Here is a 22,334-nt window from a genome sequence, read left to right as displayed (position 1 = left end):
ATTCCTCAGTTGTCCTCAGGAAAACTGTGGTTCATGACCAGTGAATGCCCACTTCTCTCGGACCTTGTCACCAGTAGACCAGTGACACCTAGTTTGCATTTATTGTTTTGAGTGAGATAGAAACCTTTGCATATATTTGAAAGTCATTTTTATTTCCCTTTCTGTTAACTGTTTTTGCCCCTGGCCTGTTAGCCCCTAGATGAAGTGTTACTAAATTTGGGGACTTTTTAACATCTTAGTGGGTTTCTTGTTGTTTTGAGAGGCAGAGAGAGTTCTCTCCCTAAATGCCAGGATGTTACTGGGAACTAAGAACTCAGACCACACCTCCCAGCTATGGCAGGGGCCCAAGTGCTTGAGCCACAACCCGCTGTACCCAGGGTCACACCAGCAGGAAGCCAGGCATGAGTGTGAGGTCAGGGCTCTAACACAGGCACTCCTACAGGGACACCCCAGCAGTTCAGATGACATCTTGATCTCTACAACCAAACAACCTCTGTTAATGGAGTTAGCTCTTGAACTGTGATATGCAATGCAAATATTCCCCTTGTTCTGTATTTGACTTTGCTAATGGTACATTTAAAAGAACCAAGCAGGTTCTTTTAAAAAAGGATTTTTTTTTTTTTTTTTTTAGTTTGAAAGGCAGAGTTAGAGAGAGAGGTCTTCCATATGATGTTTCATTCCTCAAATGGTTGCAATTGCTGTGGCTGGGCCAGGCCAAAGACAGGAACCTGGAACTGCATCCAGAGTTTTCATGTGGTTGGCAGAGGCCCAAGCACTTGGGCCATCTGCTGCTGTTTTCCTAAGTGCATTAGCAGAGAGCTGGATCAGAAGTGAAGGAGCAGAGACGCTAACTGTTGCACATGTGGGATGCTAACAATGCAGGTAGTGGTTTTACCCACTACTATACTACACTGGCCCTGCAGTTTAAAACAGAAGTTTATCCTTATCAAAAAAAAATTTATGGCATCTGGGTTTTATGTCTTGTCTAGAAATGCTTTTAGAGTTCTACAAGCAAATTGTACTGATGGTGTTTTTTTTGGCAGGGGTCTTGAAAGCCATGTAAAGTATTTTAATGAATTTTAATTCAATGGATACATTTTGCAATTTTTCTGTTTCAACCATACTCCCAGTATTTCTAAAATTTGCAAAAAAGTAAATGTGAGTTGAAAAATTAAAAAAGACTCATTTTCCATGTTCACCTCAAGCAGGCAGGGCTTATCCCTACAGAAGCCAAAAACCTGCCTGTGCCCAACCGGGACTCAGGTTGGGTGCAGATGTTCCCTCTCTTCTGGTTCTTCGGGCTTTCTCTGGTCACTGCCTTCATCTGTGCACTCTCTCTGTTGGCATATCTTTCTGCTAGACAAGCCAGTTGAGTGATTAGAGAGCAAGGACGGACAGGTAGCACCCCAGGCCTGAGGGTATTGAATATGGCCCAGATCATCCTGTGGATGATGGCTGTTGTCTCAGGGAGTGGCTGCAGTTCTTCTAGAGTAAAATGTGATTGTAATCTTAGCACCTTTCTCTCTAATCTCTTCCTAATTGAGACATAATTCTTGCCACCAACTTTAAAATGTCATGAATATTAGCAAATGATGGATCTCTCTGAGGAGTTCTGATCTTAGCTCAGAGGTGCCTTGTAATGTGAATCTTGACTTGAACATCTGATCATTAATCCTACTGATTTAATGAGAAATTAAGAGCAAAATGAGTATAGGCTAAAATGAAATATCTCTAAAAGATATTATGTTGATCTCTTCAGTGGATTTGTTCTTATCAAAGCAGTGGTTATATCCCTCAGTGTTCATCAGTTGGAACCATGGTAGCTGTTTGCCATTGGACCTCACACATTGAAATCAAGAGCCATGTTAACCTTATTCCTAGGAATACAGCAGTTGTCTTAGACATTAAGAAAACAACCAAGACAATTCACTCAAGCTTTGTTGCTAGAGAAGTAAAATGCTGCCTAGTCCTTATCTAACTAGAACTTGAATTTTAGATGAGATAGTAATATTAAGAAGGAATTACATGGTAATAACTCAAGGATTTGACAAGTATTTGTTCCTTGTCGTGTTTGGGTTTCTTCCTGATGATTATTTTTTATTACTTCTCCAAAGGATGCTTCTGATATTTCTGCCCTTGTCTTTGCTGTTGTTCAATAGCAGGTGAAAAAATATCATAAACAATATTTTTCTCAAAGAAAAGTAATTAAAAAGGATAAGAAATCAGATCATTTTTCATTTTTAGTGGTTACATAATTAACCAATAATGGGGGTACATAGATTATTGTTGCTTGTGTGTTCTCTTTTTTTAAGTTTTTTCTCACCTTCTATCTAATAGTATTGGGGAAAGAATTTTTCTTGGTATAAAAAAGGTCTAGAATTTATACAAAAGGTTCTATTTTAAATTATTTGAAGTTCTAGATTAAATTTTACATTTAACACCATTAGCATATTGCTCTGAGTGTCAGAAAATTTCCTGCATTCATGTCTAGAAATGTAGGTCTCAGCTTGCAAAAGGTAAAATTCTCTGGTAGAATAAAAATCTCACAGGTAAAGAAAAAAACATAAACAGGATAGAATCATATCAGCTAAAGCTACTCTTTTAAGCTTCAAGACAGTATCTGCAAATTAAAGGAATATTTCAATGCCCAATATTTTTTGTTTTGTCTCTTCAAACTTTTTAGAATATAGCTATTTGGGGTGAGAGACAGCCATGTTCCACATCTACTCTTCCATCTAAAGAATTAATTATAAGTGTCTGCGTTGTCTGTTTTCTCTGTCTGAATTGTCTTATGATAAACTGAGGAATGTGACAAAAATATGATCTAACATCTACTTTCAGAGTATCTTACTGTTTTAGTTGTTGAATGAAATATTATGCATACAGGTATCCTTTAAAACCTCAGCATTTATGATGTCTTAGTAGTCTATAAGGGATGGAAAACCAGTATGAAAGCCAACTGGCCTTTTGCAAGGTTCTCTTCTAATGGGTATTGCCAAAATACGTTGCAACTTCCCTTTCCATCCGTGTCCGAGATTGCTGAGAATGTTGTCTTTGTCAGCTGTCATTATCACCCAAGCTAGATGAATCTTATTTTATAAACTGACTCCATCCTGTAGTTCATGCACATTTTCTCACAATAATATAGGAATGCTGGGTCCAGATAGGAAGCACGTTTGTGTTGCCTTTCAGATCAGCACATACAGAAAGACAGCCTGTATGTGAAGTGTTTAATAGTTACAGACATATGGGCCTTTGAGGTGAGTGTTTTTTATAATTCAATGATTGGGGAACCTGGGCTAGAAATGGTTTTATCAAGTCCAAAAGGAAATGATACAGAAATCTGGTGGACGTTTTGCATTGTTTTCACTTGCACATTTATATTTCTGCAGTGTGTGTGGTGTAGGTAGAGAATCCACCTCACTGGTTGTCTCCATGTTTCTTTCTCTCCTCAGATGCAGACAGACATGCTGAACTATCTGGAAGTCCCCTGAAAAGCAAAAGCACTAGGAAACCTTTGGCATGTATCATTGGGTATTTAGGTGGGTATTTTCTAATCGAGGAAAAACTCAAAGAAATTTCTGTGTGTCATAATTACTTGACCATTGTAATTGGACATACTAAGTTTAAGTATTTCAGAAAGGTGAAACTGGGTACTTTCACATGTATGGTCAGTGTGTTTTGGAAATTTTTATTTTTATTATCAACACATATTCATACACAGTTGTAGAGGTATGTTTACTGTTTCAAGAAAACTCATTGAGGGGCCAGCTCTATGGCACAGTAGGTTAAGTCACTGCCCATGGCACTGGCATTCCCATATGTACAAGTCCCAGCTGTTCCACTTCTCATCCAGTTCCCTGCTAATGGCCTGCAAAAGTAATGGAAGATGGCTCAAGTGGTTTGGCCCCTGCACATTTGTGAGAGACCCAGATGAAACTCTTAGCTCATAGTTTCAGCCAGGGGTAAGGCAGGCCAAAGCCAGGAGCCAGGAATTTCATCTGGGTCTCCTATGTGGGATCGGGGGCCCAAGTACTTGGGCCATCTTTTACTGCTTTTACAGGCTATTAGAGGGAAGCTGTAGTGAAAGCAGGGCAGCTGGAACTCAACCTGTACCCATATGGAATCCTGGTGTTGTAGTGGTGGCTTAACCTGTCCCAATGTGTCCCCTCACTTCTCCCTTAAAATAGAGGACTGACTTATCTACTCTCTCATAAAAATATGAGGTCAAACTCATTTCTTATCTATCCTGAAAAAATATTTACAGTTTTGATGTGCCAATTAAGATTGCCATGAAAGAATGTTTTATATGACTCCCTGATTTCATCATGCTATCTCACACAGAAATCTCCAAAGATGATGGCTCAATTTAATGTGAAAATACTACAACTAAGAATACCATAGCATTACCGAATGATGACTTCTGATTTTTTAAAGTTTTAAGTTAAATAATTTACACAATAATAATCCCTCACGATACCTAGAAATACAAGTGGCATGATTTCATGCTTCTAATATTTTTCATTTTCTCAATAAAAGTGAAATGTAGTGAGAATTGCTCCACACCTTACTGCTGTGTCAGAAAGATTGATAGATAATGTAGCATCCAGACATTCAGTCATTTAGAAATCAAAGTAGGGCCTTGAACTGGGGATGTTATATAGTCCTTATCCATGTCCTAGAAATCTGAAGCTGACAGCACCCTTGCTGTTACCCTGTGACCTTGTTTCTTGTTTCATTTTTTAGAGGAAGAAGAGTTGCTTTGATATCCCCTAAAGTAACGGCATGGTTACCAGGGGCATGATCTAGGTCGTAGCGATAAAATCCTTTAAGATATTCATCTTTATTCCCAAGCAAGACCAACTCCTGGAAGCCCCTTCCCACCTTACAGGGCAAAGTTCTGGTCATGAAAATGACAGTGTATTTCTACTGTGGGCCAATTGGTTTCTATTCCTACAAGATAAGCCCCATGAACTGCATTCCTATGCAACATATTTCTGCATGTTTACTGTACCCAAACACTGTAGTGATTTTGGGTACAGCCACATGAATAAGACATTGCCCTCAAAGATCTTAGTCTGTTGAGAAAAACACATAAATAATGAAAGAGAATTAGGTGCTGTAGAGTTCCAGGTCTTAATATGCACTAGGCACTTAGAGGAAGCAGGAGTTATCTCCACTGAGTATTAGGACTGCCTGACTTAAGAAAGTAGTAGTTGATCTCAACAATGGAAGGATACAAGAACATTTTCTCCCTGCATGAGGTCAAGAGAACCAGATAGACAAAGGCCACAGTGAGTCCAAGAACCCAAGAAGTTGAGGAAAGGCAGGTGGTCTGGTCTGGACAGAGCATTGGAGGGTGGAGCATGCAATGAAAAAAGGTTAGCAGGCATTCAATGCTATGCTGGGGGGCGGGGGAAATGCACATTTTTTAGGGTAGTACTTAAGCCATTTCTTAATATTGACATGTATAAGATTTTGACCAGCCTGCTATATGGTAATCCTAACTATCTGGATGGCTATTTCTAAATTTCAGTGAATCAAGCTGATGTCTGCTTTTAGCTCAGGTGGTGAGAGAGTGGAAGGCAGAATGGCTTGGGCATGGATGGCATGCTGGGCTACAACTCTGGGATTCAGTGAGCAGGAGGAGGCTTTGGAGGCCTAACGTTAGTAAACAGACTGAAATCCCTAAATCCTGTTCCCACACTGTTTGAATTTGCATCCATCTACAGAAAGTGCTAGCAGTTTTAGGCTTCGTGGCTGACAACAATGTACTTCACATATACCGCACACCCAGTGTAGTTTTATGGTACTTCCTTGGTCAAAGCAGTTCCTCTGTCTCTTGCCTATTGTGTTTGGACTTCGATTTCAGATTGCATATGTTATCCAAATGTTCTGAGCTGGACGTGGCTGACCCTAGTTCCACACCCTGAGTGGCAGAGCCACAAAAGGAATCTTTTTCAGAAAACTCACACACGAGGCATGCTGTATGTATGTTCCTGGTTTGATGAGCGCAGAGGTGGCTCCCCCCGACACACACCCCTTGGGCTACCTCTGCATACATCCTTTTTCTGGTTCATCTGAAGAGTCAGATGCTTTACTCCCTCGGTTAGTCTTATGTGAAGTGGCTCGCTACTCTGCCCTTTTGTGCTCACAACCTGAGGCTCAAGAGCTCAGGCAACAGGGGGAAGACCTGGCTTCCTTGAGGCCTACAGCCATGGCAACAACACTTGAAGCTGATTCATTATGCAGGTCCTTGGCTGCCTCCTAAGGAACAGATTCTGAGCTCATTAAGACGATGTATGCCTATTAGCCAGTGTAAATGCACATGGAGATTATTAATATGATGTTCTGAGTGAGAAACCTTTTCCACCCCTACCCCCACCCCTGTCAGAGATCCATCCTGCGAAGAAACCTAATGTAATCCGATCTGCACCAAGCCTGCAAACCACAACTACCAAGAGGATGCTAACTACCCCGAACCACACGTCTCTGAGCATTCTGGGGAAGAGAAACTACACTCATCACAACGGCCTGGATGGTATGTCAGCCCGGGGTTTCCACAGGCCGCTCCCAGGGCCAGGGCCCCTTTGCTCTGGTTCGCTCAGTTGTGTCACCTCTCAAGTCCAAGGAATATGTTCCAAACAGGTGTGCTACAGGATGCAAATGTTTGGGGAGGGGTGCAGAGAGGCCAGAGGCCATGTGCCAGGGGGAAGACCTTTTCCCCAGTGGTGTCTGTTGGTTTTATCAGTGGAACTGCCCTAGGAAGGCTTGCCTGGCTCCAGACACCACTGGTTAATAACGTGCTGACTGGGATTTGCTTAAGTTGCCTTGAGCATCATGATGTGGCAGTTCTCTCTGAGGGTTCTGGTCATTCTGAATTTGGCATTTTTTTTCTCTGCTTCTTTTCACTTTATGGATTTTTGTAATTGCTCAAGAGTGCTACAGGTTGTGAGAGGAATTGCCTGGGTGATATCCTAAGTGCAAGAATAATAATTGGTTGGAAATGGGAACACTGAGAAATATCACCTCTTAACTGAATTACTCCTCTCATGGGCTTGGCCATCTTATGACTTCAGGTAGAACTAAATTATCTTCCCATTTGAACTCTAAGCACAGCTATATTAAGTCACTTGGATAGTGCTATTCATTTTAATAGTTCTGGAGTTTGAAGCTGTCTTTACTATTTAAGTGTTGATATTTGTTTATGAATAAACTCTCTCCAGACTTGTCATGCCTATGGCACTTGAAATTCCTTCAGTGACAGTAAATTGTTTGTAAAAAGGCCCTAGAGCAGAGCTGTGGAATGGACCTTCTAATAATAATTTCCTATGGTCATTTCTGTTCACTATGACTCTTGATGATCATAACTGTTTCTAAATGAGTAAAAAAAAAAAAAATCGAGGGGAGGGGTTGGTGAGCACTTTGGCTTGCATTTGTCACAATGGTTTTCAAGAAAGTTAGCTCCAGACCTTGCTAATGAGAGCACTGTTTACCCTAGCCACAATGTACTTGGTTTCCAGATGACAGAAGACTCAGGAGGGACTCTATCAAAATGTGGAAATTGGGTTCCTTTCCAGCCTTTCCTTGCCCACAGATTAGGGCCTCTGGATTCTGGCTTAAATGGAATCTGCAATCTTTTTTATAGTGCTGCTGCTGAAATCATACAATAAGTTCTGGCTGTTTTGATGTACATGTATATATAAGTATACTCCTTAGGGCGTTGCGACTGATGTTGCATTACAGCTTTCTGGTGTCTTCTTCCACCCACATGGCTGTTTTGTGCCCATCCTGGCTGTGTGTTAGCATCTATTGTCCTTGACTCAGAATCACAGGAACCCCTTTCCTTAGAATTTCTTTAAAATGGCAACTGGAAATATTCCCTCCCCAGGACTGTCTTGTGCCATGTTCCTCTGAGTGGAAGTTGCTGGGATGTTACTGCCTTTATGCTCATGCTAAACACATGCCCAAGACCATGGGAGTACAGGGAATAAGAATCTGGCCTCAGCCAGGAAAATTACCTATCTCTTTATCTGCAAAGAGCCAGCACTGAAACACTCCTTCAGACCCAACTGTCTCGGCTGACTGCCAGGGTGTGTGGAGCAAAGCTACACCTGCCCTCAACTACATTATCTCATTGAATCAACATGATAGGAAGTTAGGGGAGAACAGGGAGTTTGTGTTGCATATCATTATATCTCTAAGCCTCTCACGGTGTCTAGCATGTAGTAGGTCCCCACATACAGTAATTGTATAAATGAAAGTGATTGAGTAAAGCGAGACCTAGAGAGGTGAATTAGCTTGTGAACAGTTACCAAGTACTCCATAGATGGATTGGGATTTCCACTTGAGGGTGACTGATTTGGTCTGCTCTTTGGAAACTACTGTTCCAGATGAGTGTGGCTCTCAAGCATGCTGTCCTAGGTCAACAGAATAAAAATATAAGTTTTAACAACTGATTTCATATGAGAAATCAGCATGTCAGATATTGAAGAACAGAAATGGTGAATCTGGAACTTGGAGGAAGTTGTAGCAAGCAGGTGCTGTTCTCAGAGTTGGAAAGCACCACAGAAGGAGCTGGTGTTATTGCAACTAGAAGTTCAAGGAGGACTCTGAGAAAAGGGCCCTGTGTTACTGGACAGTCATCTGTCAGGAGAGATGATGAGGCTGGGTCTGGGACAAACTGTGGCTTCCTGGGACCACACTTGCAGGAGCAGGAAAGTACAGGTTCCTCCTAGGACTCTTCTAGAGCCTTGCAGGTTCCATCTAGCAACCCCTACTGGCGTAATAGAACAGGACAGCAAAGGAGAAGTGGATGTTCTGGGACCCGATCTTCCCATCAGGAGTCTGTGGAGTAAAGAGCCAAGAAGCCAAAATGTAACAGAAACACACATTTTGGAAAGTATGTACCTCTTGTATTCCTAATGAATCCTTTCCCCTACATACTGGGTCTTTTCTTATTTCCGAGTAATAAAGAATCCTGGCCAAGCTGATTTTCCAAGATAAACTGAATGTACTGGGAAAAAAAAATGTTTGCCCAATGATGAGTTTTCATGGGACAACAGACACAAACTCATGGGAAGACCTGGTCTGACAGGGTCTCTGTACTCTATGTGGCCTATTAATCTAACTGCATGGCCCCGGGGCAACATAGAGACTCTGATGACCAGGAGGTGAAATCTTCATACACAAGATGCCTCAGTCCTGGGAATCAGTAATGGCAGTGATGTGGGCTTGAGGGATTTAATTTTCAATCCAGGTTCTTGCCTCATTCAGGTGTCAGAATTCTGAATGGATGCAACCATATAGCCTATACAACTGAGAACAGGAGTTATTTGAAAGTGAGAGAAAAAACATTCACACATGAGTGTAGGCTGCCCCACATGGAGAGATGTTGGTCATGAGTGGTGGACCAAAGGATCCCTAGAGGGGAGGGGGAAAAATTAGCACCCCCACCTGTAGTCAGGAGAAAAAAAGCTGGCTGTCCCTCATTTTCAGCCTCTTTTAGCATGTGTAAAGCCATCTGGAAATTTTGTAGCACCTTCGTGAGGAGTTTAATATCTGTATGGTCATCCTGATGTCTCCTGGATGAGACATGGGTACATCCTAGGAAAGTGGGTGCTTATGATTGACAGGAAGAGATGTACTATTATATAACAAGTTTCCTGCCCACCTAGGCATAACTAACTGCCTGCCTATTCACACCATATCATTAGGAAGAACGAAGGTTTGAAATTATAGAACAAAATTAAGATATAGCACCTTGTTAATCTCTCTACCCTTCAGTCTTTTCTCTTAGCTGCTGATCCAGCCATGTTCCATGTGCTGCCATGATGGTTTCCAAATCCTGCCTCCTTGCTCACCCTCCCCCCTTTTAAAGATTTTTATTTATTTTTATTGGAAAACCAGATTCACAGACAGGAGGAGGAGGAGAAAGATCTTCCATCTATCTGTTGGTTCACTTCCCACGTGGCTGCCAAGGCTGAAGCTGAGTCAATTCAAAGCCAGGGACTTCTTCCAGATCTGCTATGTGGGTTCAAAGTCCCAAGACTTTGGGCCCTCCTCTGCTGCTTGTCCAGGCCACAGTCAGGGAGCTGGATGGGAAGTGGAGCAGTCAGGACATGAACTGGTGTCCATATGGGATCCTGGTACATATAAAAGCCAAGATTTAGCCATTGAGCCATCATGCCAGACCTGCCTCCTCCACTTCTGACTTACAGATTTCTGACATCATTACTGCCAGCAAACCAAGCACCTGCCACATATAGCCTAATTGGTTGATTCCAAAGTCCCTCAGCAGGGACATAAGAATCCATCCTGGGGAACTGTTCCATGTGTGAGACCCCAATACTTGGGCAACAGGGAGGCAAGACTTGTCTGTGCTATGAGCAGGAGGCATGGAAGGACGATGTCTGAGTGTTTGGAGTCAGAGAGGACTGATTGCTGATGTCCCTGATTACTTCCTGAGTAAGCATGGGTGGATCCCTTTGCACCTGCTTTCTCCTCTGTAAATCTGCTAAGTGCAGATCACATTTGCCTTTCAGAATTTTTTTGCAGTGATTAACATTTTGAATGCTAGTCAAGTAGAAAGCCAAATTTCAGAGAGGTTATGGGATTTACCAGACACATAAGGAACAGAGAAGAGCTTTCAACTCCAAATCTACTGCTTTCCCTGCTGAATGAGTAAGGCCCCAGTCTGTGTGTGGAGCACAGCAGGGACTACATTTATGGTCTCTGTGCTTGGGAGGTGGGTGTGTTTTTGCAAATCTTTAGAGAAATGTGGTGGGTATTTTTATTACTTGATTTAATAAGTATAATAGTTTTTACTTTTTAAAATTGTTTTTATTTTTATTTTAAAAGCTTATTTATTTACTTTAAACAGAGAGATTGATACTGATATTTCATCTGCTGTTTCACTCCCCTAATAGTCTGAAATAGCCAGGAACTCCATCAGGGTATCCCACATGGGCAGCAGGGGCACAAGCACTTGGTCAGTTTCTACTATATTCCCAGGCACATTAGCAGGGAGCTTGATCCAAAGCAGAGTACCAGGACTGGAACCAGGAGCTTCAACATCAGATGCCGTCATTGCAAGAGGTGACTTACCTCTCCTGACCCCCAAGCCAAAGTGCTGACCCCTATCACTGTGGAATGAAAACCCTTCACCTCCCTTCCTGCTCTGTCAAGCTGCTCTGCCAAGCTGCTCTGCCGTATCAAACTGCTCCTCACTCTGGCAGCTGGGGCCTGGGAACTAGATTAGCATTAGGAGGAGGGGGAAAGAAAGGAGAAATTCAAAAACATGTTTGAGTCAAATCCTATACTATTCCCAGCATAGGTTGTAGATATTCGTTAAATGTCAGAATTTTATCTACATTTTAAAAGAGCAACTGCTATTACATTTTATTTGGAAAATTACTAAGATATCAGCCATTTTTTATGTGTGAATTGTTTATAAATAAGATGTCAATACCTTCCTTATAACTGTATTTGTGTCTTACCTAAAAGTCTGATTTTCAAAAACCGAGTCACAACTTGCTTAAAGGTGAGCCAGGGGTATGCTAGTATGTATTTGTGCATCATAAGGGCCCAGGAGGTATACAGAGAAGTTGCCCCGTGTGAGTTATTTTGAGGAGCATCAAAGACAGCATGTGGGGGCTGGTATGGTGGCAGAGTAGGACAATCATTTGCCTGCAAGTGTTGGCATTCCATATGGGTGTCAGTTCATGTATCACCTGCTCCACTTCCAATCCAGCTTCCTGCTAATGGCCTGGAAAAACAGTGGGTAATGATTCAAGTCCTCGGGCCCCTGCACCCGTATGGGAGACTTGGAGAAAGCTTTTGTCTTCGAATTGACCCAGCTCTGGCCATTGTAGCTATTTGGGGAATTAATCAGTAAATGAAAGACATTTTTATCTTTAAAACAACAGCAATAACAAAAGCAAAACTAACTAACTAACTAACTAACTAACTAACTAACTAACTAAAACAGGCCTGCTTAGCTTCCTTAGCTCATGTATTTAGAAAACTGAAAGCATGGGGGATGGAACACCATGACCTTGAAATAAAACAGTTTTTTCAGAATGCAGGCGGAATCAGAAGGAATTCTAGCAAAGAGAGGGGCAGGTGGACTATGGAAGCCTCTTGTGTGATCCTCACTCCCTCCAAAGGCACCCTTGGTTCCTCCTGCAGTGTCGACTGCCTGAGCTTGGGTGGGTCAGGAATCCTTCCATGCCATGGCGCAAGCACAGGCAAATGCCTGTTGAGTCTGTCTTTATTACATGGTGGCCGGGGGGGCCGGGACCTCTAGAGGCACTGCTGCTTGTAGAGTGACAGGGATCAACAGAGCATTGGTTCATATGCTCTTTCCAGGGTGATGCAGCTCTCATCCTGGAGGTCCTGAGAGGACAGAGCATGCTGGGAAAACCAAGTAAAGAGGCACGAAGAAGAGAGATGAGTTTGCAGTGGGACAGAACCAGGGCATGTGAGCTGGGGAAGGTGATGGATTGTCCAGTAAACTTTAATCTGCTCTCCTCTGACTTATTTCCCCTGAGGCTTCTGAGTACACTGGAAATCTAGTTTTTAAAAATTTATTTTCTGCATTCAATAATGTCATTTTTCTGGCTGCCCCGGGAAGAGGATATCTAATGTGGATGCCCCTGTAGGTGCAATATTATGGTGTGGAGAGTGTCCTTTTGATGATTTGTTTCCGAAATTGGTGACACAGCACTTCCAACTGTCAGCTTCCCACCACAGGAAATGGGAGATGGTGAAGGCCATTGTATCAGTAAGCAAGCTCTGGGCATGCACCTGCTGTCTTTGCAAATTCCAGTAAAAATAGACTGACAAGGACAGCTGATGGCACTGTTAGGCATGCTCAGGCCCAGGCTGCCTTCTGTTAGAAATGTTCTGTCCTTTCCAAAAATTGCAGTGTTTTTCAAATCTTCTGAAATATTGTTTATAGAAGAGTATCATCAGGTGTCCTTAGACTCACCTCCAGTCTCTTTATCTCAGCTTGGAATGTCATGACCTGGTTGAGAGTCAAACTTTTGAGAGTTTTAGGAAGTTATTTCATGAAGAATCATTATGACTTCAGGGTTTATTGACTGTGAAGCAGCATAGGAGAGTACCTAGCCCATCAAGAGGGTCTAGGACAACTGAAGCATTGTCACAGGGTGTTTGAGGTCCCCTCAGCTTATGACACCATATGCAGGAGAACAGTAGAGGAACAAAGCATGAATCATCTATAACTTGGACTTTTGGAATATTCTGGAAGGATGCCAAATGAGCCAGGAAACGTTTCCCCATGGGGCCAATGTTGTGGCGTACAAGTTAAGCCACCACCTGCAGCAGTGGTGTGTCCCATACGTGTTCTCTCACCTCAGGATGGTCTCTGAGAAGGAAAGTGAACCTTTTACTTAAGACCTGGGTCGCTAGTTTTTTGTTTGTTTGTTTTTTGGGGTTTTTTTGTATTTTTAATTTTTTATATATTTCTAAATTTCATTTTGTGACACAGTTTCATAGGCTCTGGGATTCCCCCAACCCCTCCCCAGGTCCTCCCCCCATGTTGGATTCGTCCACATTGTTGCAGTAGTACAGTTCATATCCAGTCATGATTCCTTCGTTGTGGGCATGTACCATGCGTAGAGTCCAGCATCTTATTGTCTAGATAAGTTCATTTGGAGACCATTCGTGGTCTGAAAGTGGAGCTGGCAGAATATCATATGGGTCTCTAGTTTTTGCAGAGAAAGATGTTTGGGAAAGAAAAGGGAACAAACCAGCAGAGAAAGGGGAGCAGGTCCCTGAGCAGAGGGTTGAAGAGGTTTAATTCATCCATCAGAAGAATAAGAACAATGGGGCTGGCTTTTGGCCTCATGATTTTGGCATCAGCTGGGAGGCCCACATCCTTTTATGAGAGTGTTTGCCTCCAAATCCTAACTCCACTTCCCCTTCAGCTTCTGGCTAACGTGTAATCTGGGAAGTAGCAGATGGGGTTCAGGTAGTTGGGTCCCTTCTGTCCATGTGGGAGACCTGGGTGGAGTTTCTGATTACTGCATTCATCATGACCCAGAACCTGTGGTTATGCATATTTGAGTGAACTAAAAGATGAAAGCATGTTCTCTCTCCGTCTCTTTTAAAAGGTGATTGGGTGGGGAAAGAAAGGGAGGGTATTCAATACCTGGATCTTGATGCCCCAGGAGAATAAAGACCAGCCTTACAAGCCCATCGACTGGGCACCCACCTTAGTGGTCCCTGTGTCCTGTGTCTGTGTACCAGAGTAAAGAGAAGCCCTCTGATTCAGTGAGCTCACGGCAATGGAAATGGACTGTCTGTCACAGTCACAGTTGGTTTGGGAACACCCAGGGCTCATTTAAAGCTTCCCAAACCAGCTCATTGTTATTTTCTTCCTTTATTGCCAGTTTTCCCTTGCAAATGACAGAGTACTCCTTATGCTCAGGAAACACCTGGGTTATAATGTATTCATTTTCCTCCCTCAATGAAATACTTATTTTTATCAGCAACGTTCCACATATGAATGAATGAAGAAGTGGTTCATGTGAAATTGAAGTGCACACTTGGCAGGGAGCGTGAGAGATGGAGATCTCTGAGAAAACCCCTTCCTGATATTCTGCTTGCTGATTCGCTGAGAGGGTCTCCCTGGGGCAGTCAGTGACAAAGCCCCCAGTGAAAGCAGGGACCCAGGATGGTGTGGGCCTCCTGGACTCTCCCTCTGACTTCACTTTTTCTCTCCATTTCCACCTCTGTGTCTTCTTAATTTCTAGAAGACTTTTCTTATCTTTACCTTCCAACCAGATTTCTCTGCTAACTTTTAATTCAAATTTTGTTATTGGGCATATATATACAGTCATTGTGAATTGATCCTCTTTATCTGGTATTACTCCTTGTTTTGAATTTATTTTGTTTAATATTATTGTTGTCATACCAGGTAACTTTGCTTTTGTTTTTTGTTTTTTAATGAACTTTTCCCCTAGTTTTATTAAACCTGAAATGGAATGACTCTTAGGCCTCCCTAGAGCCGGCACGTGTTGTTCTAGTGCAGATTTTTAAAACCCCATAAAGATAGCTTCCATTTCCAGTGCTTTTTAAAACACCTAGGACACAGTGTAATTATCTTTTAGTGAATGTAAATATTAAAAATGTGTGATTGGGTAAGTTGCAACATATGTATGTATGCACTAGGGAACCTTCAGGAAAATCAAGATAGTAAGTTGATCCATTACCTCCAAATATTTTCTCATACCCTTTTGTGGTCTTCTGTCCTTCTTCTTTCCGTCCTCTACCTTGTTCCCTAAGGGACTAGCCATGTGATTTTTGTCACTGTGAATTTGTTTATATTTTCTATAATTTTATGTAAATGGGGCCATACACTATGTGCTCTGCATTTGAGTAATTTTGAGATTCCTATCTTCAATGTCACTGATTGTTCTGCAGGATCAAATCTGTAGTGAATCCCATATGAAAAATTTTTTGTTTTAGATTTTGTGGTTTTTTTTTTAGTTTTTGCATTTCTGTTTAGTTCCTTTGTACTTATAAAATACATCATCTTGTCACTTATTGTAGCCATCTTGTCTTACAGATTATTTAGCATAGTTGTGGTTATATTTGCAACTGACAGCTGCCAATTCTAACATCTTGGTCGTTCGTTTTTTTTCTTCTGATTATGGTTTGAATTGTCCTGCTTCCTGTGCCTAATAATTCTTTACTGGTCACCGGGAATGACAAGTCATAGAGACTCTGGATTCCATTGTCTTCTTGCGCAGAATGTTTTGTTCTAGCAGGTTCTGTGGAATCTTGTTGTAAAGGTTTGTTAAAGCTCACTGGTTTTGATTTTATCCTTAATATTATCGGATGTCATAGAAAGACCAGGTTGTTAACTTGGCAGAGCTTGAACTCCAAACCCCGTCTCCCTTGCACTGGACAGCGGCTGAAGTTACTGCCCAAATGTCTGAGCCTTCCAACGATGTTTCCCCGGAGGCTCATCCTGCTATTTGCTTGATGCACAAAGCAACCCATCATTTGAGGCGAGTTTGCATGTGTGTTTCACTCCTTTCTGCAATCTTCTCCCTCAGTTCCCACCTGTGTCCTGGTGGCTTCCCACTCTCACAACTGATTCCTTGGTCCAGTTAGACCCTAGCTTTCTGCCTGAGCCATGTTTTTTCCTCTGCTGCCTGGAAGTTTTCACAGGGAAAGGCAGCCGAGAGCAGCTCTCGCCTTGTTTTGCTTTGGTCTAGGGTCATCACGTTTCCAGATTTTGCCAGTTTTGGGTTACTCTTCAGTACCTTCAAACGGTTGCTCTTAGTATTTTTGTCCAGAATTTGTCATTGTTTATGGCTGTAGTGTTTAGTTGATATAAATTAACTAATAATTATAGAAGCAGAACTCCTCGGTCCTTGGATGGGCTTCTCTCCCACCCTCCACCTTAGTTCTCTCAATTAAAAAAAAAATCATGTGGAGCTGACATGATGGCACAGTGAATTAAGCTGCCACTTGCGTCACTGGCATCCTATTTGAGCACCTGTTTGAGTCTGGCGGCTCCACTTCTGATCCGACTCCCCAATAATGTGTCTGGAAGCAGCAGAAGATGGCCTGAGTGCTTGGTCCTCTGCCACCCGCTTGGCAGAACTAGATGGGGTTCCAGGCTCCTGGTTTTGATTTGGCCCCATCTCTATTGCAACCATTTGGAGAGTAAACTAGCAGATGAAAGAACTCTGTTTCTCTTCTGTGACCTTGCCTTTCAAATAAATAAAAATACCTTTAAAAAAGGGAGAGAGAGGGCCCAGTGTGATGGCTCACTGGGTAAATCCTTGCCTTGAAAGCACCAGGACCCCTATGTCCCAGCTGCTCCAGTTCCCATCCAACTCTTTGCTGTGGCCCAGGAAAATGGGAGAGAATGGCCCAGAGCTTTAGGACTCTGCATGCGCATGGGAGATCTGGAAGAAGCTCCTGGCTGCTGACTTTGGATTGGCTCAGCTCTGGGTGTTGTGGCCACTTAAGGAGTAAACCAGTGGATGGAATATTTTCTCTGTGTTTCTCCTCTCTGTAAATCTGACTTTCCAATAAAAATAAATAAATGTTTAAAAAAGAGGGAGAGGAATGGAGAAAAACATAATATACTGTTGATACTCTTGTATCACCAAGGATATTAGTGATAGTGATTTTTGATTTTTTAAGTAGTCTTCTCCATCAACAATTGAACTGGCACCCTTCTGCTTATTTGTTTTGGTCTCTAATATTTATGTTAGAGTTGGATGAATGCCCCACATGCCAGTGTCTACAGGTCAGATTCCCCACAGATGTTTCTTTCCTAGATGGTAAAGATTTGGGTACCTGGGGGCCTGGCGCAGTGGCCTAGTGGCTAAAGTCCTCGCCTTGAATGCACTGGGATCCCATATGGGCACTGGTTATAATCCCGGCAGCCCAGCCTCCCATCCAGCTCCCTGCTTGTGGCCTGGGAAAGTAGTTGAGGACAGCCCAAAGCCTGCACCCGCATGGGAGACCCAGAGGAGATCCTGGCTCCTGGCTTCGGACTGGCTCATCTCTGGCTGTTGTGGCCGCTTGTGGAGTGAATCATTGGAGGGAAGATCTTTCTCTCTGTCTGTCTCTCTTCTCTCTCTCTCTCTCTCTCTCTCTCTCTCTCTCTCTCTATATATATATATATATATATATATATATATATCTTACTTTGCAATAAAAATAAATAAATCTTTTTTAAAAACTATATAAAAATAAACAATATGTTGTTTTGAAAAAAAAAAAAAGATTTGGGTACCTGGATTCTGGGGGATCCATGGGAGGTGGCTGGACACTCATGCATCCACTTTCTGAGCCTTCTCAGTCCCACAACATTCATGTACAGGGTTTCAGATACATGGGCCTTGAGCACAGTGGCATCATTTTGTAAGCCCTGAGGGGATTCTTTGGACAACCTGGCTTTCTCCTTGGTTTTCTGAGTGTCTGATCTATTGTCATTCATTGGTCTACTTTCTGACCTCTAAAAGTGTGATGGTAATTTCTTTTCTGATTTTCACAATGGAGATTCACTGACTCAGGAGTTAGCAGCTAGAAACCTTAAAGGGGTTTATTTCAAAGCGTCAGTCAATGAGAATGCAAAATCTCAAAGTCCATGAACTTCAGGTACTTCTTGATGGCTAAACCAATAGGGAAAATTTTACATAAAAACAAAGTAAGTAAGTGTGAATCAGGATTATTCAGAAGTAGATATAAAAGTGACCAGTGTAGAGTCTTGTGTTTGGGAGGGGGGAGAGGTAGATAGATAGATAGATAACCAGAGAGAGGGGAGGGAGGAAATGATCTGGATGACATGCTGGTCCAGAAGGAGACCTGGGAACTGAGGTTCTCTCTCCCTGCGGTCCTGTGCTAGTGCTAGTGTTCTCAAGCCCTGTGGCTGTTGTGGGATTGTGAAGACCCTGAGCAGGGGGAAAGACATGATAGCCTAAGGAAGGACAGATGGTAGCCCTGACATTTTTTAGCCTGGAACATGGACAAGGGACATATTTCAGCTTCAAGCCATGGTAAGCTATAGACCAGGCTCGTATGAGCCTAGACAAACCAGATCCTGGGCCATTAGTAGGAAAGGATTGTACTTAAAACTGGGGCAGGTAAGTTTAGCACAATTTACCATGGTGAGTCAGAAACTTTACAGACTATTACAGGTGGCTCTTTTAGCAGGTGATTTCATGCCATGGGGTTTTAGACAAACAAATAAAAGAGAGAAAGGCTTCTGAGAGATACTGGCAAATATATAACCTTTAAGTTAGACATTGATGAGGACAGCACGGTTGTATTAGGCTGTTAACAGCCATGGCACTGGATGGAGTGTAGGCAACTTGGTCTAGTAGGAAAAACCTGAACCAAGATCTGGGTTCAAATCCTGACTCCTCAACTTAATTTGCTTTATGACCTTGATTGAATCCCACACCTTTCTGATTCTTCCAGAGTTCTAGTAAAGGTGAGAAAAGGCAGTTCTGTAACCAACAGGAAGTTCAGTAGAGCAAAGGTTAGCCTGATCCCAAAACTGAACTTCCCTGAATTCAACACATAATTGCTGAGCCCGTATCCAATACGAGGCTGTGCCCATGGAATTTCCCTGTTCTAGAAAGACCAAGCACAGCACAACTCTGCTTTATCCTGCAGCCTTCCCCCAAGATGCTACAAGGCTGTGGAGGTAAGCGGCCCCACATCCGTTCAGGCTGCAGAGCAGCCTGCCTAAGGATAGAGGAGGTCTGAGCATCTTGTCCCATCCCCACTGCCCTTCCCCAGCACTCTCCTTAGGAACCCAAGGAAGGGCTTAGCAGAGCAAGGTACAGGTGAGCTGGTGTGGTGGCATTTCTTGGACCCAGGAGAGTTGAGGTTTTTGGGAAAGGGGTAAGAGGAAGGGGCACCAAAGCTGTTTCTGACCCCATGACAGGGGTCAGGGGGATCGAGGTTCACTCCCCATCCTTCCCCTCCTACAAAACAGGGTATTGATGGCCACATGATGATAATGAAGGATGACAGCTTCAGAGGAGAGTTGCCTGCTCCCAGCAGGAATGTCCCTAGTCCCTTTGCACAGATCAGGGAAGTTCTGAGAGCCTGCTGTCTGGCAGCATCCAAGACTCAGCTTGTAAGATACTTCAACATCAGTCATATGGTGTCTCAGCCACCACTGGGCTTTCCCTTGGGTCCAACTCTAAACTGCCTTGTGAGTTCCTGTTTGAATTCGTGCCGATTCTCCTTGCCCCAAATATTATGATATGGGTGGGACCACAGACTTCCGCCTCTCCCTCAGGATGCATTTTTCTTTTTTTTTTTTTTCCCCTATTCCAGAACTCACATGCTGCGTGTCAGACTGAGCCTCCCTATCTCATCCAGCAATCCAAGACTCGCTGCCCTGCCCTGCACTGCTGTCCACAGCCCATGCCTGGGACAAAGGCAGCCCCATCCGCAGTACATTTTGGGGGAGAACTCGTGCGCTGCCTCCTGAAGATGCAGTGGAGGCAGGGGAAGAAGCTGGGGGAGTGCGCACCCCACAGGCTGCATCTCCATGTGTGCATCAGTGGCACCTTGCTTTCCTCCCAGAGACCTCGCTGTCTCAATGCAGGACCTGCCTGAGGAACAGAGTGCGGGGTGAGGAAACCACCCCCCACACTCACCCCTCCACTTGGCAGCAGGAACCACGGCTCCTTGGGGGCCATGGAGGCTGCTGGGGGCTCAGAACCGCTGCCTGCATGTGTCAGCTCCGCTCTGTTTTCTGCTCTGTAATTCTGTACAGAAGGGCCATGGCTTCATTCTAATGGAGTTTTCTTAAGAATGTGCCAGTGTTTATGCAGTTGATGATGTCTCCCTGGCCTCACTATTAATGTCGCTTGGCTTTTTCTCAGTAGGTTTCTCTATTTTTCTTAAGCAGGGAAACTCCACGTTTCCCCCTCCATCTGGTATTGGACCTTTCCCCACACCTCCACCCCTGCCTTTCCGAGGTACAGAATTCCCTGAGGACTGACTCCCTGAGGAAGCTGCAGTGGTCATCTGTGGTAAGCCTGCAAACTCTTCTCATCACCCATGTTTGTCGTGGGAGAGCACTGGTGTTGTGCCAGGCTCTGCTCAGCTCCAGGCTGCTGCAGCAATAGCTGGTGTGAGCCATTCCTAGCCTGAGTGGCACAGTGGTGAGCCATTTGCAGACTGGCTGAGGAGGAACCACAGCCGGGTGGCTGCTGAGCCTGGTACGGGTTGCTCAGGTATGTGTGTCTGCCCCTCCAGCTGGTGCTCAGTCCTTCCACCCTCAACATCATCACAGCCAAATCACAGGGATAGGAACAAGTCAGTGCCCGATCAACTTAGCAAGCAGGCATGGGACTGGCCACTTCCTTGCCCTCTGATGTTAGCAGTGGCAGGATGCAGGCCACAGGGCATGGGACTACAGCACCATGAAGGACAAGGGAGATGGCCCCTCCAGGTGTCCTAAGCATGCAGTTGGGAGGGAACTGGACCGAAGGTGATGCCACAGCTGGCTAGCTTGTTGCAGGACATATGGCTGTGACTGACTGGACCTAACCAGGAAGGTGATGCTGACCTCAGAGCTGTGCTGTGCAAGGGCTAAGGGTCATGCTCCGGAGCTCAGGTCTGGCTGCCTGACTCCTCTGCAGGTCTGTAAAGTCTCCCAGCTTCTCTCCTAAGGAGGAGTTGGTTCTCATCTTAGGTTTGTGTGAGGATGCCCGGGGGATGTTCCCGCCACTGCCAACTCATGGAGCTATACTGGGTCTTGGCGTGGGGCCCCGGGGGTGGGGCTTGTGTGAAGGGTGCTCAGTGAAATGGTGATGCTCAGCAGGCGGCAGGCATCCCCCAGCAGTGCCCACAAGGGCCCCTTCAGCTAAGCCCTGGGGAGAGAAGGCAGCTGGCATTGCATGCCACAAGTCACGTGGTACCTTCTTCTCTAAAGAGAAAGACACAGCAGAGCTGTCTAAGTCCTGCCCTGGCCTGATTATGGCTCACAGACAAGAAGGGGAAAGAAGATTCTGCCACCCCCCCACTCTGGCCTTTGCACATCGTCCCTCTGCTAACCAGTACCAAAGGGTGACTGGCACAGTGAGCTGCCTGCTCCGCTGCCACCAGGCTCATCCTCTCTGCCTTTTGGGAGATACCCTCTCCCCACGTCCCAGAGATTTGGAGAAGGAAGCCCGAAGGGAGTGCAAAGGGGAGCAGGGAGTCTGCCTCCTCCCCTCCTCCAGGTCACAGGAGGCTTTGGGACAAGTGTGGCTTGTTTGGAGCCACATGTACCAAGTAGGTTCTTTATCCCCCTGTTCTTGAGCCCTCCAGGTTCCGCAGTCTCCTCCTCCCACCAAGATGCTGCCTGGGGAACTAGGGTTCTGTGTGCTTGGCTCATCTCCATAAGACCCCACTGTTCCCATGGCTGTCCTTCAGGGAGTGGGGGATACATGCCAGGGAGCCTCTGCCCTGAGCCACAACTGCTCCAAGGGTTCCCAGATGCTGCTCTCTGCGGCCCTGTTTCTCAGCAAGCATGAAGGAGCCAGGGTGAGCCTGCACAGCCCATGGGGCCGTGCCATGGTGCTGTGCCCTCCCCTGCCCGCCCAGGTTTCCTAAATGTGCATAAGAAAGGACTTGGAGGGGGTGGTGCTGGGACTTCACAGCAGGCCTCTCACAGTGCTGCCGCATCCACAGACCAGTTGCCGCCACCTAAGAGAAGCAGAGAGCACTCCAAGCACATACAGCAGAAGAGTTCAGGGTGAGCATTTGACCTGGTGAGGAGGAGGCTAAATAAGACACCTGTGCCCTCTCTCAGTCCCCAGGTTGGATACTCA

The 22,334-nt window shown here is 44.4% G+C and overlaps 1 protein-coding gene across 6 annotated transcripts in view; it reads left to right on the top strand.

Annotated features, from left to right (window-relative positions):
- MTA3 (metastasis associated 1 family member 3) overlaps positions 1-20,746 on the top strand; it is a 153,846-nt gene extending 133,100 nt beyond the window's left edge. For 2 of the 6 annotated variants that reach the window (XM_058668012.1, XM_058668014.1), the window contains exons 15-17: positions 3,456-3,542; positions 6,395-6,541; positions 19,846-20,743. In XM_058668012.1, the coding sequence (XP_058523995.1) occupies positions 3,456-3,542; positions 6,395-6,541; positions 19,846-19,871 (260 nt within the window). In that variant the 3' untranslated portion in view covers positions 19,872-20,743. Of the gene's footprint in view, positions 1-3,455; positions 3,543-6,394; positions 6,542-19,845 lie in introns of all 6 variants that reach the window. The other 4 variants (XM_058668016.1, XM_058668017.1, XM_058668018.1 and 1 more) reach the window with 4 other exon arrangements.
- The last annotated feature ends 1,588 nt before the right edge of the window (positions 20,747-22,334 follow it).

The sequence above is a fragment of the Ochotona princeps genome, chromosome 8 (assembly GCF_030435755.1).
Source record: "Ochotona princeps isolate mOchPri1 chromosome 8, mOchPri1.hap1, whole genome shotgun sequence".
Classification (NCBI taxonomy): Eukaryota; Metazoa; Chordata; class Mammalia; order Lagomorpha; family Ochotonidae; genus Ochotona; species Ochotona princeps.
Note: the sequence above shows the minus strand (reverse complement) of the source record. Positions and strands in the feature narration are given on the sequence as shown.